Source organism: Dipodomys spectabilis, unplaced genomic scaffold (assembly GCF_019054845.1).
Source record: "Dipodomys spectabilis isolate Male_0828 unplaced genomic scaffold, ASM1905484v1 ptg000163l, whole genome shotgun sequence".
Lineage (NCBI taxonomy): Eukaryota > Metazoa > Chordata > Mammalia > Rodentia > Heteromyidae > Dipodomys > Dipodomys spectabilis.
In genome coordinates, this window is record NW_024870840.1 from 20262671 (window position 1) to 20280116 (window position 17446).

Genomic DNA, 17446 nt, shown 5'->3' on the forward strand with positions numbered 1-17446 from the left:
GGAGCACCTGCGGGCTGGCTGTGGGCCTCTGACAAGACCCAAGGCACTCAGCTCTAAGGCGTGTGTGTGTGTGTGTGTGTGTGTGTGTGTGTGTGTGTGTGTGTGTGCGCACGCACACATGGGTACTGGGGCTTGAACTCAAAACTCAGGGCCTGGGCGCTGTCCCTTAGCTTTTTGGCTCAAGGCTGGGTTGAGCCCACACTTCCACTTGTGTCTTCTTGCTAGTTAATTGGAGATAAGAGTATCTCAAATATATCTGTCGGGCTGGCTTCAAATCGTGACCCTCAGATCTCAGCCCTCTGAGTAGGATTACAGGTGAGAGCCGGCAGTGCCTGGCAGCTCTCAGACTTGGAAGTCATCCAGAAGCGGGGCTAGCGAACCAGCCTCCAAGGCCTACCTCTGCCCTCTGTGATGGGAGAGAACTGTGCCTTGAACTCCTGGTATGCAGAGAAGGATGAGTCTGTTACTGCTAGGTAGGTGACTAAACACTGCTCTTTAGAAGTCATTGGTGAGCTGGGCACAGTGGCTCATGCCTGTAATCTCAGCTACCCAGGAGGGTGAAATCTGAGGATCATGGTTCAGAACCAGCCCAAACAGGAAGGTCTTTGAGACTCTGATCCCCAATTAACTACCCAAAAAGCCAGAAGTGGATCTGTGGCTCAAGTGGTAGAGAGCTAGCCTTGAGCACACAAGTTCAGAAATAGTACCCAGGCTCTGACTTCAAGTCCCAGGACCAGCACAATAAAAAAAGAAAAAGAGGCCACTGATGAATAGAGTTAAAAGGCTCTAAAAATTACCAGTTATAACCTTTTCTTTCCCCTCCAATCCTGGGGCTTGAACTGGGGGCCTGGGCGCTGTCCCTGAGCCTCTCTGTGCTCAGGGCTAGCACTCTACCACTTGAGCCACAGCACCACTTCCAGCTTTTCCTGTGTATGTGGTACTGAGGAATTGAACCCAGAGCTTCATGCCTGCCAGGCAAGCACTCTACCACTGAGCCACATTGCCAGCCCCAGTTGTCATCATTTTTAAAGATGCCCTGGACATCTGGATCAGAATTCCTTGGAAGGTCTTTAAAAGTCACCTGCTGCCCCTCCCCGGTGTGTCCCAGGTTTCTCCCTCAGCCCTCTGCCTCTCCAACCAGTTCCCTACTGAAGCTGGCACTGGAGTCTTAGAATCCCCTGAAGCCCTGGTGTCAGGGCAGCCAGCCAGCTCAACTCCCCACACACTCTCAAACTCAGGAAACTGAGTCCCACACAGGTGGACGCTTGTTCCAGGATACCCAGGGCAAAAGTGGCCCAGCACTCAAACATCCTAGAGGGCGGGGCCTGAGCAGCAAAGGGAGGGCCCATGGGAAGGGGCGGGGCCTCCCCTGGAAAGGACGAGCCTGCGAGGAGGGCGGGGCAACAGCAGGACGAGGAGGGCCCCGCTGCATGGGGCGGGGCCTCCGCTGGAAGAGGAGGGCCCCATGGGAGTGGGCGTGGCCTCCAAAGGAAAGGGAAGGCCCCGTGGGAAGGGGCGGGGCCTCCTCTGGAAAGGGTGAGCCTATGAGGAGGGCGGGGCTACAGCAGGACAAGGAGGGCCCTGCTGGGAGGGGCGGGGCCTCTGCAGGAAGAGGCGGCCCCGTGGGAGAGGAGGGGCCTCCGCCGGAAGGGGAGGGTCCTACAGAGAGGGCTCCACCCCACCCCATCCCCACTGACTCCTAGGGAAAAGGCAGAATTTGCCTTTCAGCCAGGGGTAATCTTTTAATCTCTTTGGCTTTAATCTTGCAGCTCAGCCTAAATCCGAATCCCACACTGGGGAAGGAAGGCAGTGGGGGGCACAGATCCCCTGTCCTGGGGGCCGGAGATCTAAGATCTTCCCCCCGGCCGCCTGCTGGGGGCCTGGGCCTGCGGAGCAGACAGGTGCGAAGGACGAAGGACGCGGCCACAGAAGCCACAACCGAGGCATCAGCCACAAAAGAGAAAGAAACGACAGAAACGGGCTTCCTCAACACGAAGAATGTGTGGCCAGAAGAAAAAGGCGTCATTGCAAGAAAGAAGCCACCAAGGCAGAAAGGGGCTGGTATCCACACACACGAAGAGCGCCTGCCCGTGCGGCCGGGGCCCGGGGCCCGGGAGCTCCAGCACCCAGGCCGGGAGCCGCAGGCGCCGGGCCCACGCCGGCCGCCCTAGCCACTCTAGAGGGTTGTGCTTTAAAGCCAACCTGGGGCAGAAAAGTCTGAGAGACTCCCATCTCCAATTAACCAGCAAAAGCAAGCTAGCCAGTTTCATGGCTCAAGTGGTACAGTGCCAGCGGTGAGCAAAAAAGGCCAAGCAAGAGTGAGACAGAAGAGTTCAGATTCAATGAACAGCGAAAGAAGTGGGGGAGGGGATAGGAGGAGGAAGAGGAGGAAGAGGAGGAGGAGGAGGAGGAGGAGGAAGCGGCTGAAGGACGAATATCACAAGTTTGAGTCCAGCCTGAGCTACAAAGATCATACCACACGTAGATATACAGATATAGATATCTGGCAGTTTCTTACTACTTGTCAAATCTACAGTGCAATTAGGTTGCCAACATGATTGTGTGAAAAGGTGGAGCCTGTCCCCAAGTGAGTTGGGTAAGTGTTCACTTGACACCATCCAGCTAGGAAGCAGGCACTCAGGGATTTGAGCCCTCTCCTCCAGGGAGCCCTCCTGGATTGCTCTGACCTAGTTCTGCTGGCCTCTTCTCCCCTTCTTCATTCTCCCTTGCCAAGACCCTGCACCCGCCTCTCTCCACTTTCCCACGGCTGGAAAATGAGGCTGTGAGGATGAAATATGGTGGCAGCCACCACTGTCACGTCCCTGGTGAGAATGTGAATTCCTTGTCATTGGAGGCAGAGTCCCCCCTCCCCCTTAAAATGTCCCACCTGCTGCTCTGAGACAATTCACCTGGGCTTCTGTGGCCTCTGGGACCCAGCCCGGAGCCAGCCATCCCCCTCAACTCATCTGCAGAGGGAAACACAAGCAGGGATTCATGTGTCAAACCCGAGGTCAAGAAACCCCTGTGACTGGAGTGGTGCCAGGCCGCTCTCCACGTCCCAGGCAGCTCCTCTGACCCTGGCAGAAATATCACCGTGAACCTGGGGAGAAAGCAATCGAGGAGCTCAGGGTGTTGGGGAGCCAGGTCAGCAGCGGGCGGGGGGAGGGGTGTGCGTGGAAAGGGGGGGGAGGCAAAAGCCACCTGTGCAGGTGACTGCAAAGGCTGTGTTCAGCACCCCCCCTCACACACACACACACACACACACACACACACACACACACACACACGTAATCCCCTTGCTGGCGCTGAGGGCTAAGCCTCTTTCCCAGCCAGCCCCACCCACGTCCCCAGCTGCTCCGGCCACCTCTGTACCAAGGCGGGTTCCCAAAGGCTCCGGAAGGGGCTGAAAGCCAAGCCCGCCTGAGCCGCAGCTACTGGGGGGAACGTGGACACAGACCCCGCAGTCAGACAACCCACTGCTCACAGGATCTCCCCCCACAAACAAACACCAGAGGACCCTACTACCCCAGCCCAGAAGCCACAGCACAAGACGCACACAGACCTTCCATCCCACCATTGCTCTGGACCCTGGGAGAGAAGCAGCCCTTCCCTGAGGCTCCCAGACCCCTTCTCCATGGCCATAGCCCAGTCAGCATGCACCCTGGGCCTCCTGCCCCAGGACCTTTGCACATCCTCATACTTTCACCATTAATGTCTGTGTCCTGCACCCCTCCCCAGCTGCACAACCACAGAGCTGCCAAGCACCCACCCTCCACCCCATATCCCCCAGGACCTCTGCTTTCCCTCAGAGAGTTCCAGAAAGCACAGAATTGAGTAACTAGCAGGCCACTATACACATATGAGGGAGGCCACTGTACACATATTTGCAGATCCACCAGGCCTGGGGAGGCAGAGCACACCCTCTCCACAGCAGGGAGGGGCAGCCGGGGGGACAGGCCAGCTCCATCCTAGAGCCTTGTCAGGCCAGCTCCATCCTAGAGCCTTGTCAGGCCAGCTCCATCCTAGAGCCTTGTCAGGCCAGCTCCATCCTAGAGCCTTGTCTTTTTCTTTCAAATGCTCTCTGCTGTCAGAGGCAACTCTCAGACCCACCTTCCCAAGAGGCAAGCAGGATGGGCACAATTGCAGTTCTGTTTCACAGAAGGGGAAACTGAGGTCCAGGGCACAGGTGAAGAATAGTTTCAGAAGGCCGAATTCACCCAGGCCGGTCTTCCTGGCTGGAGGTGGGCATCCGATGGCCCCAGTCCCAGAGGACTGCCGGGGCCTGTGCCCAGCCCCTCTCCTCCGGCAGAAAGAACAGGCGGCCTCCACCTCACCTGGCCCCCTTGGTCTCCCCTGGGTGGGGAGAAGCATCCTTTATCCCCCGGCCTAGTCAGCGCCCTTGGCCCTGGCCTGGGAGAGTGGCCAGGGGTGGGGTAAGAGTGCCCCCTGCTGGTGGCGTCCCGCAGTGGCAGTGGCCATGGGGGCTCCGACAGGGCTCCTCACATTGCAGCCCTGGAAGGGTGGGCACGAAGCTGGGAGCTGGAGAAGCTTCAGAGAGGCCCAGAGACCCCGAGCTTCCTCCATGCCTGCTCCAGCAACACGGGAGCGACTGAGGGTGGCGAGAGGACCAGGTGTGACCAAAAGAAAGGGCAAGGGAGGGTGCCCAGCGTCCAGCACAAGCCGGGGAGGAGCCCAGGGAAAGTCGGGCGATGAAGGAATGAATTAACTCACTGTTTCCAAGGCTGGGGGGTGAGTAACATTTAAGATGTGCGAGGTCATGTTTACATAAACTTGTTTAAGAGTATTGCTGGAGCTGGGCACGGGTGGCTCACGCCTGTCATCCTAGCTACTCAGGAGGCTGAGATCTGAGGATCACGGTTCAAAGCCAGCCCGGGCAGGAAAGTCTGTGAGACTCTTCAATAAAACCGCTAGAAAACCGGAAGTGGTGCTGTGGCTCAAGCAGTAGAGCACTCGCCTTGAGCTGAAGAGCACAAGGACAGCACCCAAGCCCAGAGTTCAAGCCCCACAACCAACAAAAAAAAGAAAAAAGAAAAAGAAATACCCTACCTTGAAAACCAATGCAAGTAGGGATTGGAACTATGGCTCAAGTGGTAGAGCACCTACCTACTAAGCATAAGGCCCAGGGTTCAATCCTAGTACTGCCAAAGAAATTTAAAAAAAGAGTTGGGCTTGGAAGGTGGCTCAGTGGTAGAGTGCTTACCTAGCATGCATGAGGCCCTGGGTTTGTTTCCTCAGCACCACATAAGCAAAAAGAAAAAAGCCGGAAGTGGCGCTGTGGCTCAAGTGGTAGAGCGCTTGCCTTGCATGCATGAGGCCCTGGGTGAGATTCCTCAGCACCCTATAAGCAGAAAAAGCTGGAAGTGGCACTCTGGCTCAAGTGGTAAAGTGCTAGCCTTGAGCTGAAGAGCTGAGGAGCAGCGCCCAGGCCCAGAGTTCAGGTCTCATGATTGAACCCCCCCCCAAAAAAAATAAAAATAAGAGTTGTTTTGTTAGGTATTAGATATAATGTACCTACCCCATGCATCCATGGTATTTAAAACAAATGTTTTGGATCAAGACATGCAGGAAACTGGCAGTTTATGTCTATAATCCTAACTATTCAGGTGGTTGAGATCTGAGGATTATAATATAAAGCTAGCCCAGGCAAAAAAGTCTGTAAGACTCTTAATTTCAATTAACAAGCAAAAAGCTGGAAGTGGAACTGTGGCTTGAGTGTCAAAACCTTGAGTGAAAAATCTATGCAAGAATGTGAGGCCAGAGTTCAAACCCCAGGACCAGTGCTTGTGCCCGCATGCATGCACACACACGCGCGCACACACACACACACACACACACACACACGCAAACACACAGTGGTTAAATGTAAATTAAAACATTAGGGAAAAAATGATGTATAGACTCAGTATCTGGATAGGTATCAATAAATGCCAGAGATTGATGGATAGATGGATAGGTAGGAGCATAGATGGATACTAGATGGATGGATGATAGATAAATGGATGGATGGGTGATGGATGGATAGATGGAAGGATGATGAGTGGATGCATGATGGATGGGTAGATGGATGACAAATGGATTGATGGGTGGGTGGGTAGATGGATGGATGATGGATGGTTGGATGATGGATGGATGATGGAAGGATGGGTCATGGATAGATAGAAGGATGATGAGTGGATGCATGATGGGTGGATGGATGGATGGATGAATGGATGGATGGATGGGTAGGTGGTAGGTGGATGGATAGATGGTTGGGTAGGTGGTGAGTGGATGGATGGATGGATGATGGAAGGATGGGTCATGGATAGATGGAAGGATGATGAGTGGATGCATGATGGATGGGTAGATGGATGGATGGATGATGGTGGATGGATGGGTAGATGGATGGATGATGGATGGATGGGAGAATGATGGATGGATGGATGATGGATGGATGATGGAAGGATGGGTCGTGGATAGATGGAAGGATGATGAGTAGACGCATGACAGAGGGTAGATGGATGATGGATGGCAAGCAGAGTCTGGGTGATCTTTACAGGCAGCAAGTGGATCACCCGGCAAGTCTTGTGTGTGAACCCCAAGGTGCTGAGGAGGAGGTGTGGGCATCCGGGACCATCCTCGGAGAGGAGGGCCAAGGCCAGGGCACCAGGAGGCACCTGGTTTCAGAGCCCTCTGCCATAGAGAAATGTGTGGCTGGAGAGCTGGGGCCGGGCATGGAGGGGGTTAATGGGGGACGCTTCCGCAAGGGGGTGCTAGGACAGATAAATGGCAAGGCTCTCTGTGCGAGAAAACAGAAGAGCAGCGATTACAGAAAGCTGCTTCCCGCGAGAGCAAAAAGCCGGTGTGCCTTCTGTGACTTTAATCGATCCTGATTGGGCTGTCCCATCACATTTCATTTGCATACGTCTTTATTATCTATTAGTATAAATATTGCATCAACTGCTGTGAAGAGCAGGCGAGATTTGCCCTCCTGGCTTTATTTATAAGTTGGCTCACTTATGAGACTTTCTACTCCTTAAAAAATATCTCCCTTCGTCTTGAAAACTGTAAGTGGTTAATTACAAACATACATTAATATAATGTAGTTAATGTGCTTGTAATCGATTTCTCTCTTTTAATTGGGTCCTGATTTGCTCATAACTAGGTTTAGCTTCCTTCTTGATTAAAGTTGAAGGCGTGTGCGGTTAGGTATGGGTTTTATACACAGATCTCCGACTGAGCCTCTGAACCAGTGCAGGGTACATGAATGAAGACTGGTGTGCACGCTCTCTGTTATCTCCTTTGGAGGGGAGGGGCAATTCCGGGCCTTAAACTCAGGGCCTGGGCACTGTACCTTAGCTTTTTCTCTCATGGCTAGCACGCTACCCTGCGAGCCACAGCTCTACTTCTAGCTTCTTGTTAGTTAATTGGATTTTTGTTTGTTTTGCCAGTCCTGGATCTTGTACTCAGGGCCTGCGAACTGTCCCTGCCTGAGCTTCTTTTGCTCAAGGCAAGCACTCTACCACTAAGCCACATTCCCAGCCCTTGCTAGTTAATTGGAGATACGATTCTCACAGGCTTTTCTGCCCAGGCTGGATTCAACCACAATCCTCAGATCTCAGCCTCCTGAGTAGCTAGGATTACAGGCGTGAGCTATTGACACCCAGCTTTGTTAGACCCTCTTGAGAAGAGAAAAAGAACTTTCAGTTGGGAATTTTTTTAGCCATACCAGTGGCGGGGGGGAGGGGGGGAAATGGAGGAAAAATAAACTTCGTAGTGTGTGGTACGATTGGTAGACCTATAGTGAATAAATCTGACTTTTTTTTTATGTCATTCCATGTTATTCAAATGGGTGCTCTTTTTTTTCTTTGAGAGGATTTTAAAGCATAAATAGATTTGTCATAGTACAAGGTCAGAATTAGTTCTCTGGATGGCAAGTTATTCACTCAATATTAATTCTGTTTTATGAACAAATGCAATTAAGTTGCAAATCCCTTCACCGAGTACAATGTTAGGCCAATGTTTTAATGGGCATTAAGAAATGTCAGCTTAGCATCTCCAAGGAAGACAAAGTCTGCGGGGCACTGAGAACAGTGAGTTTGGTTCAAAGCTGCTTCTTGGCCTTGTACCAGGGAGAGGGGCTAACCGCGCCTCCCCATACCCACCTGAGCAGGAGAGACCTTCTCTCCAAGTCACCATCCCGTGGCTGGGGACCCAGCCGTCCTGTGCTCACATGTGAACCACAGAACACATCGTAGCATTGCTCGAGCAGCACATGACTGTGGACACCCTGCAGACACAACCGCTCGAACCTGCAGAGCTGCCAAGAGAAGACTCAACCACAGTGCAACAACCCAGTGAAAGCCAGGCAAAGCCCTGGGCAGACACAGACCGGCCAATGGCAAGTGAAAAGAGCTTTGACGTCACTCATCACTAGGGAAATGAGAAAGAAAACCACCCAGAGGCACCGTGCACACCCAATGCCTTTGGCTCTCCATGAAACCCACACGCGCCAGAGAATGAATTCCGTGAGACCTGAGCAATGGGAATCTGTGTGCACTTCTGGTGAGAGTGTAAAATCCTGTGGAAGTTAGGATCAAGATTCATTTTCGGCCGGGCACTGGTGGCTCACGCCTGTCATCCTAGCTACTCAGGAGGCTGAGATCTGAGGATCATGGTTCAAAGCCAGCCCGGGCAGGAAATGTCCGTGAAACTCTTATCTCCAATAAACCACTCAGAAAACTGGAAATAGTGCTGTGGCTCAAGAGTGGTAGAGTGCTAGCCCTGAGCTGAAGAGCTGAGGGACAGCGCCCAGGCCCAGAGTTCAGCCCCACCACCGACAAAAGGAAAGAAAGAAAGGAAGAAAGAAAGGAAGGAAGGAAGGAAGGAAGGAAGGAAGGAAGGAAGGAAGGAAGGAAGGAAGGAAGGAAGGAAGGAAGGAAGGGATTCATTTTTCCATGAGGCAGCAATTCCACTGTTGTTCGCACAGAATTGACGGCCAGGACTCTACAGAGATGCACACCCCCGTGCCCCTGGCGGCATCGCGTACAGCAGCCAAGAGATGGAAATAACTCACGCAGGCCAGCTACCAATGAAGGATAAGCCAGTGTGACCTCTACAGCCAGTGGAATATTATGCTGTCCTAAAAATGGAATGGGGCTCTCATTTACACTACTGTGCAGATGAATTTCAAAAACAGTATGCCTACCCATTATGAAGAACTGTCTGGTGGCATCACACAGCATCGTGAATGAAATGAATGCTGCCCAAAGGTACACTTAAACATGAGTAAAATAGCAACTTTATGAGATCAAATAATAATATACACATGCGTTGTATAGATATATATATTAGTTATGTACAATATTTAAATTAATAATGAGGAGGGCAAGGGATAGACCTCAGGGATCGAGTGCTTCCCTAGCATGCCCAAGGCCTTGAGTTCGATTCCTACAGATTTTCCATGGTCACTTCCTGTTCATTTCCTCCTGATATTCCCACTCGTTCATTCACACACCTATGTCGAGTCTCTTTAGCCCAGGTGGTCTGAGCAATGTAATCAATGTCCCAAAACCCCGGGGCTCACTTCAACTTGAGTTCTCCCTGGTGCCCAATAATTTAGCCCCTTGCTCTCCTAGCCCTGGGCCCCTCATCTGCAGGCCCCGCCCCTCATCCTGCCCCCATGAGGACCGCTCATCTCTCCTCTGCTCACCTCTGGAGTGCCAGACGTGAGGCGGGTCCATCCACTAGGCAGAACTCACTTCACGGAGCCTGGACACAGGTGGGCTGAGAGTCAGGAGGACAGGAAGAGCCAGGCCTGAAAGGAAAGCTCCCTGGGTGAGAGTTCTTGTCCACCATAGGCGCTGTCTCCAGCACAGAGCCGGGGTGTAGGAACCTTTGGCTAACACGGGGCCTCGTGCTGGGACCGGGCTCTGGGCTGCCAGGCTTCCTCACCTGCCAAGGAGGGAGGGGTGGGGGACAGTGGAGAAGGAAGAGGGAGGGAGGGGTGCAGAGGGGAGGGCCAGATTTGGAAACAGAGGCCCGCTGCTGTGCAGCATCCCTCCCCCAAGGCCAGAGCTCGGGGCCCATTTGGGACACAGGAACCCCTGCCTCTAACCCCGCACTCCACCCACTGGCTGACTGCAGGCCCGTCTCCATTCTATCCGTGAGCCATGTGTGACAAGACCCGCTTCCTAGGGGAGCCTCTCTCTCGGTCTCTGCCCCCCCAGCCCCCCCCTCTGCCCCCCAGCCTCTCTCTCTCTCTGTCTGTCTCTCTCTGCCCCCCAGCCTCTCTCTCTCTCTCTCTGTCTCTCTCTGCCCCCCAGCCCCTCTCTCAGTCTCTCTGTCTGTCTGTCTGTCTGTCTGTCTGTCTCTCTCGGCCCCCCAGCCTCTCTCAGTCTCTCTCTCTCTCTCTCTCTCTCTGTCTGTCTGTCTCTCTCTCTCTCTCTCTGCCCCCCAGCCTCTCTCTCTCTCTCTCTCTCTCTGTCTCTCTCTCTGCCCCCCCAGCCTCTGAACGCCGAGGGCTGGGGATGGATTGATCCTGCTGTGCCCCCCACGCGGGCTCACGCTGTACCAGAGGACTAGTGAGTTACACAGTGGCTCAGCGTCAGAGCGCCCGCCTCGCCGGCATGAGGCCCGGGTTCGATTCCTCAGCGCCATGACAGCAGGAGATGCCGGCAGTGGCGCTGCGGCTCCGGTGGGGGCGCTGGCCCGGGCTGAGGAGCTGAGGGCAGCGCCAGGCCTGGAGCGCAGGCCCACGGGAGCGCAGCCCCACGGGAGCGCAGCCCACGGGAGCGCAGCCCCACGGGAGTGCAGCCCCACGGGAGTGCAGGCCCACGGGAGCACAGGCTCACGGGAGCGCAGCCCCACAGGAGTGCAGCCCCACAGGAGTGCAGCCCCACAGGAGTGCAGCCCCACGGGAGTGCAGGCCCACGGGAGCGCAGCCCAGGCCCCACAGGAGCGCGGCCCACGGGAGCGCAGGCCCACAGGAGTGCAGCCCCACGGGAGTGCAGGCCCACGGGAGCGCAGCCCAGGCCCCACGGGAGCGCAGGCCACGGGAGCGCAGGCCCACGGGAGCGCAGCCCACGGGAGCGCAGCCCACGGGAGCGCAGGCCCATGGGAGTGCAGCCCCACGGGAGCGCAGCCCACGGGAGCACAGGCCCACAGGAGTGCAGCCCCACGGGAGCGCAGCCCACGGGAGCACAGGCCCACAGGAGTGCAGCCCCACGGGAGCGCAGCCCACGGGAGTGCAGCCCACGGGAGCGCAGCCCACGGGAGTGCAGCCCACGGGAGTGCAGCCCACGGGAGCGCAGCCCACGGGAGCGCAGCCCACGGGAGCACAGGCCCACAGGAGCGCAGCCCCACGGGAGCGCAGCCCCACGGGAGCGCAGGCCCACGGGAGCGCAGGCCCACGGGAGCGCAGCCCACGGGAGCGCAGGCCCACGGGAGCCCACGGGAGCGCAGCCCACGGGAGCCCAGGCCCACGGGAGCGCAGCCCACGGGAGCGCAGGCCCACGGGAGTGCAGGCCCACGGGAGCGCAGCCCAGGCCCCACGGGAGTGCAGGCCACGGGAGCGCAGGCCCACGGGAGCGCAGCCCAGGCCCCACGGGAGCGCAGGCCCACGGGAGCGCAGCCCCACGGGAGCGCAGCCCACGGGAGTGCAGGCCCACGGGAGCGCAGCCCAGGCCCCACGGGAGCGCAGCCCACGGGAGCGCAGCCCCACGGGAGCGCAGCCCACGGGAGCGCAGGCCCACGGGAGCGCAGGCCACGGGAGCGCAGGCCCACGGGAGCGCAGCCCACGGGAGCGCAGGCCACGGGCGCGCAGCCCAAGGGCGCGCAGCCCACGGGAGCGCAGCCCCACGGGATCGCAGCCCACGGGAGCGCAGCCCACGGGAGCGCAGGCCCACGGGAGCGCAGCCCACGGGAGCGCAGCCCCACGGGAGCGCAGGCCACGGGATCGCAGCCCACGGGAGCACAGGCCCACGGGAGCGCAGCCCACGGGAGCGCAGGCCCACGGGAGCGCAGCCCACGGGAGTGCAGCCCACGGGAGCGCAGCCCACGGGAGTGCAGGCCCTCGGGAGCGCAGCACTCGCGCAGCCCACGGGAGCGCAGGCCCACGGGAGCGCAGCCCACAGGAGCGCAGGCCCACGGGAGCGCAGCCCCACGGGAGCGCAGCCCTCGGGAGCGCAGCCCACGGGAGTGCAGGCCCACGGGAGCGCAGGCCCACGGGAGTGCAGCCCACGGGAGCGCAGGCCCACGGGAGCGCAGCCCCACGGGAGCGCAGCCCTCGGGAGCGCAGCCCACGGGAGTGCAGGCCCACGGGAGCGCAGCCCCACGGGAGCGCAGCCCACGGGAGCGCAGGCCCACGGGAGCCCACGGGAGCGCAGCCCACAGGAGCGCAGGCCCACGGGAGCGCGGCCCCACGGGAGCGCGGCCCCACGGGAGCGCAGGCCCACGGGAGCGCAGGCCCACGGGAGCGCAGGCCCACGGGAGCGCAGGCCCACGGGAGCGCAGGCCCACGGGAGCGCAGGCCCACGGGAGCGCAGCCCACGGGAGCGCGGCCCACGGGAGCGCGGCCCTCGGGAGCGCAGGCCCACGGGAGTGCAGCCCCACGGGAGTGCAGCCCTCGGGAGCGCAGCACTCGCGCAGCCCACGGGAGTGCAGGCCCACGGGAGCGCAGGCCACGGGAGCGCAGGCCACGGGAGCGCAGCCCACGGGAGTTCAGGCCCTCGGCCGGCAGGACCTTTGTGCAGCGCAGGACGGGCGGCCCAGGGCGGGCTCGGGGCGGCTGGGGACCGGGAGCCGGAGGAGCAGCCTCGCGGGCCGCCTCTGTCCGTGGTGCTGACCTCGCCCGCCGGCTCCCACCGCGGGTTTCCTCGGACCCAGCCCCGCACGGCCCCGCACACCCCAGCCCGGGCCGGGCACGCGCACAGCCCCGCACGGCCCCGCACACCCCAGCCCGGGTCGGGCACGCGCACAGCCCCGCCCCCCCGGAGCCGGGCACGCGCACAGTCCCGCACACCCCAGCCCGGGTCGGGCACTCGCACAGCCCCGCCCCCGGAGCCGGGCACGCGCACAGCCCCGACCCTGACCTCGGGCACGTGCACGGCCCCGCACACCCTTCCCGGAGCCGGGCACGCGCACGGCCCCGCACGGCCCCGCACACCCCCGGAGCCGGGCACGCGCACACCCCTTCCGGAGTCGGGCACGCGCACGGCCCCGCACGGCCCCGCACACCCCCAGAGCCGGGCACGCGCACGGCCCCGCACGGCCCCGCACACCCCCGGAGCCGGGCACGCGCACGGCCCCGCACACCCCCGGAGCCGGGCACGCGCACGGCCCCGCACATCCCCGGAGCTGGGCACGCGCACAGCCCCGACCCCGACCTCGGGCACGCGCACAGCCCCGCACACCCCTCCCGGAGCCGGGCACGCGCACAGCCCCGACCCCGACCTCGGGCGCGCGCACGCGCACACCCCTCCCGGAGCCGGGCACGCGCACAGCCCTGCACACCCCTCCCGGAGCCGGGCACGCGCACAGCCCTGCACACCCCTCCCGGAGCCGGGCACGCGCACAGCCCCGACCCCGACCTCGGGCACGCGCACGGCCCCGACCCCGACCTCGGGCACGCGCACGGCCCGGGCGCGTTCTCGCGAAGCTGGGCTCTGCTCCCGCAGCAGTGCTCGCAGCGAGCCGGGTCTGAGCGCCCCCGGCCGGTCCGAACCCTGGCGGACCTGAGAGGCTGCCTGTACCCGTCACACACGGGTCTATACCGACTCGTTTGGGCCCTGGGCGCGCTCGGCCCCGCGGGGACTCGGGCGGGCGCAGGTCCGCCGGGGGCGCCCCGGACCGGGCCGGAGGAAGGGGGTCCCGGCCGCAAAGCCACCGGCAACGAGCCGATCGCCAGTCAGCCAGGGCCGCATCCGGCCATCATCCCAGGAAGAGAGCCAGGCGCTGAGCTGATGGAAACAGATGTTCTCGGCCTGAAAGTGGGGCAGGGAGGGGGGCGGGCAGAGAGGGGGAGGGGGCAGGGAGGGGGCGGGCAGGGAGGGGGAGGGATGGGAGGGGGAGGGGGCAGGGAGGGGGGCGGGCAGAGAGGGGGAGGGGGCAGGGAGGGGGAGGGATGGGAGGGGGAGGGGGCAGGGAGGGGGGCGGGCAGAGAGGGGGAGGGGGCAGGGAGGGGGGCGGGGCAGGGAGGGGGGCGGGCAGGGAGGGGGAGGGGGCAGGGAGGGGGAGGGGTGGGAGGGGGAGGAGGAGGGGGGTGGGGGTGGGAGGAGGAGGGCCTAGGAGGAGGAGAGGGAGGGAGGGGGAGGGGTGGGAGGGGGAGGGGTGGGAGGGGGAGGGGGCTGGGAGGAGGGTGGGTAGGGAGGGGGAGGGGTGGGAGGGGGCGGGCAGGGAGGGGGAGGGGGCAGGGAGGGGGAGGGGTGGGAGGGGGAGGGCCTAGGAGGGGGAGAGGGAAGGAGGGGGGAGAGGTGGGAGGGGGAACGGGTGGGAAGGGGAGGGGCCGGGAGAGGGGAAGGGCAGGGGAAAAGGCCGGAGAGGGGAAGGGCAAGGGAGGGGGTGCAGGGGAGGGGAAGAGGGAGGGGAGGGAAAGGAGTAGAGGAGGAAGAAGGGGTGGGAGAAAGGAGCAAGGGAGGGAAGGGCAGGGGAGGGGAAGGGCAGAGGGGCCACAGCCAGGGAGGAGCCCCCGGCAGCAGCTATGGCCTGCAAACTTCTGCCCAGGAAGTTCGAGACACACAGGGGCGCAGCAAGCCCCCAGATCTCCCATCATGCTTTGCCGTTATTTCCTGGCTCCCCCAGGCCCCGGTGCCAGCCGTTCCCAGCGGCATCCGAACACTGCACCCATAAATATTTGAGGCTGTATCTCTCACATATTAGAACATTCCTCAACACAACCCACTTTGCTTGTCATCCTGAATGGCTGGAAGCGCCGTCTACCGCGGCCCCCCGCCTTCCTCGTCTCTCAAAAGCGTCTTTTGAGGGCCTACTTGGAATCACCCCCCCAACCTGCCCACGCTGCACCGCTGCACCGCGCACGGCGCTTTCCTGTTGCTGACGGTGCTTTTCGTCTCTTCCTCCTGTCTTTTCCTGCGTGGGGCCGATGGTCAGGTGCTGGGCCTGGCACAGTAGCACGTGCGGGAGATCCTAGCTATGAGGAGGCAGAGGTAGGAGGATCGTGGTCTGAGGTCAGCCTGAGCAAAAGCACTAAAAGCAAAAGGGCTGGGGTCGTAGCTTGCGTGGTAGGGGCACGAGAGAAGTGCTGAGAAGGAAGGAAGGGAAGAAGGGAAGACAGGAGGAAGGAAGGAGGGACGAGGGAGGGAGGGAGGGAGGGAGGGGGAGGGCAGATCCTCCGTCTTCCAGAACTGTCCCCAGGGTTGGCTGGGTGGACATTTCGGTGTCACTGAACCAGCCGCGCTGCCCCTGGTTCCCGCAATGTAGCATTTAGACCCAGGACCCATCCGACACGCAGAGCAAGCAGATGTGTGGGACACAGCCTATCATCCGACTGGCTCAGATGAGGGGCACTTCCGGTCAGGTCTTCCCTTTGGGGGATACTACGAATGACCAGCAGGAGCCGGGCACCGGTGGCTCCCGCCCAACATGCTAGCTACTCAGGAGGCTGAGATCTGAGGATCGCGGTTCAAAGCCAGCCCTGCAGGAAAGTCCATGAGACTCTCATCTCCAATGAACCACTCAGAAAACCAGAAGCGGCGCTGTGGCTCAAGTAGAGCACTCGCCTTGAGCTGAAGAGCTGAGGGACAACGCCCAGGCCCAGAGTTCAAGACCCATGACCAACAAAAAAAAAAAAACAAAAACAGAAACAAATGACCAGCAGGTTCTGCTGCTGCCCCCTGGTCCTGTGTATGAAGTCCCCACCTTTCATGGATCCTGAGCTGTGGCGTGGGGGGGGGGGGGGCGGAAGTCCCACCTGTGGGACAGCAGGTTGCATGGACCCAGGTGAAGGGACAGAGGAGGGGGGAAGGGATGGGGGTGGGGACAGAGGATGGGGGTGGGGGAAGGGCCAGGGGCCAGGGCCTGAGGAGAGCACACTGGCCAGACAGGAAGTGGCTGTCCAGGCAGAGCCTGGCCCGTGCTGGGGGAGAGCAGGAGGCAGCAGGGAGGGTGAGCGGGGCCCAGCTGGGGTGCAGGTGGTCACCAGGCCAGTCCCCCAGGCCACCCCACTCACAGGGAGGACAGGAGGGTTGCTTCCTGAGCAACATCCATATCCAAACTTTCTGGAAGCTTCTCAGTGTGTCATGCAGGTGCCCTGTGCCCACACAGCAGGTGTGGAAGGGTGGAGGGTGATCCAGGCCTGATAAGGCTTTCCCCTCCTCCAAAGTCCCCCCCACACTGCTTCAAGCTTGAGCCCTGGCTCACAGTCTCCACCCTTTGTGCCTCAGTTTCTGTGTGTGTGTGTGTGGTGTCAGTCACGGGTCTTGAACTCTGGGCCTGGGTGCTGTCCCTCAGCTCTTCAGCTCAAGGCAAGAGCGCTACCACTTGAGCCACAGCACCACTTCCGGTTTTCTGGTGGTTCATTGGAGATTAGAGTCTCATGGACTTTTGTTTCCAGGCTGGCTTTGAACCACGATCCTCAGATCTCAGCCTCCTGAGTAGTTAGAATGACAGGCGTGAGCCACCGGTGCCTCAGTTTCTTAATCTGTAAAATTGCATCTGTAAAATCTGCTCCAAATAGGGAAAGTTGGAATGACTCAACTTACCTCAAGTGCTCAGGCCAGAGTTAATGCACAGCAAGTATCTAATGACTTTAACATCTCTCTTTCCAGCAATATCTATGTCCACATCAGGGTAAAGTTGAGATGTCTGTCCTCAGGCTCAGGGAGGTGTCCACCCAGTCCACTCAAGGCGGGGAGGGGGCGGGTTCACCCTGGGTCCCCACCCACTCCCTCCTGGGAGGAGGGGCCGGCCCGAGGGTCAGGAGTCCCCTTGTAATGCCACCTCACCCTGGGGCCCAAGGGTCAATGCCACCTGTAGCCCACAACTTATTCCATTCTAGAGAGGACACGACAGGCCTAGTGTTCCAGCTAAGGGTAAAAAGGCTGAGTCTGGAAGCTCACGCCTGTAATCCTAGCTACTCAGGAGGCTGAGATCTGAGGATCAGGGTTCAAAGCCAGCCTGGGCAGGAAAGTCCAGACATAAAAAAAGCCAGACATGGAGCTGTGGTTCAAGAGGTAGGGCACCAGCTTTCAGCAAAAAAAAAAAAAAAGCTCAAGGACAGTGCCCAGACTCTGAGTTCAAACCCCAATATGGGCACACACCAAAAAAGTAAGGAGGCTGAAGGGTCACACAGGGGTCCCCCTCTTACACACCTACCCTCCGGGGGGTCCATCAGCACTGTCACAGGCCGCTTCAGAGCCTGCACACAGGCCCACAGAGGGTTAAACCCGGCTGCCCCCCTTCCCTGCTCCCCCCTGCTGACTCAGCTCCCCCA

The 17446-nt window shown here is 59.8% G+C and overlaps 1 protein-coding gene across 1 annotated transcript; it reads left to right on the forward strand.

The window, feature by feature from the left end:
• The first annotated feature begins 10654 nt into the window (after positions 1-10654).
• Positions 10655-12841, forward strand: LOC122119107 (spidroin-2-like). Its single transcript, XM_042693050.1, has one exon. The coding sequence runs from the start codon at positions 10655-10657 to the stop codon at positions 12839-12841; it is 2187 nt and encodes a 728-aa protein (XP_042548984.1).
• The last annotated feature ends 4605 nt before the right edge of the window (positions 12842-17446 follow it).

Bases quoted from the DNA above. Each gene is read 5' to 3' on its own strand.
- LOC122119107 (XM_042693050.1), top strand. From the start codon at position 10,655: ATGACAGCAGGAGATGCCGGCAGTGGCGCTGCGGCTCCGGTGGGGGCG.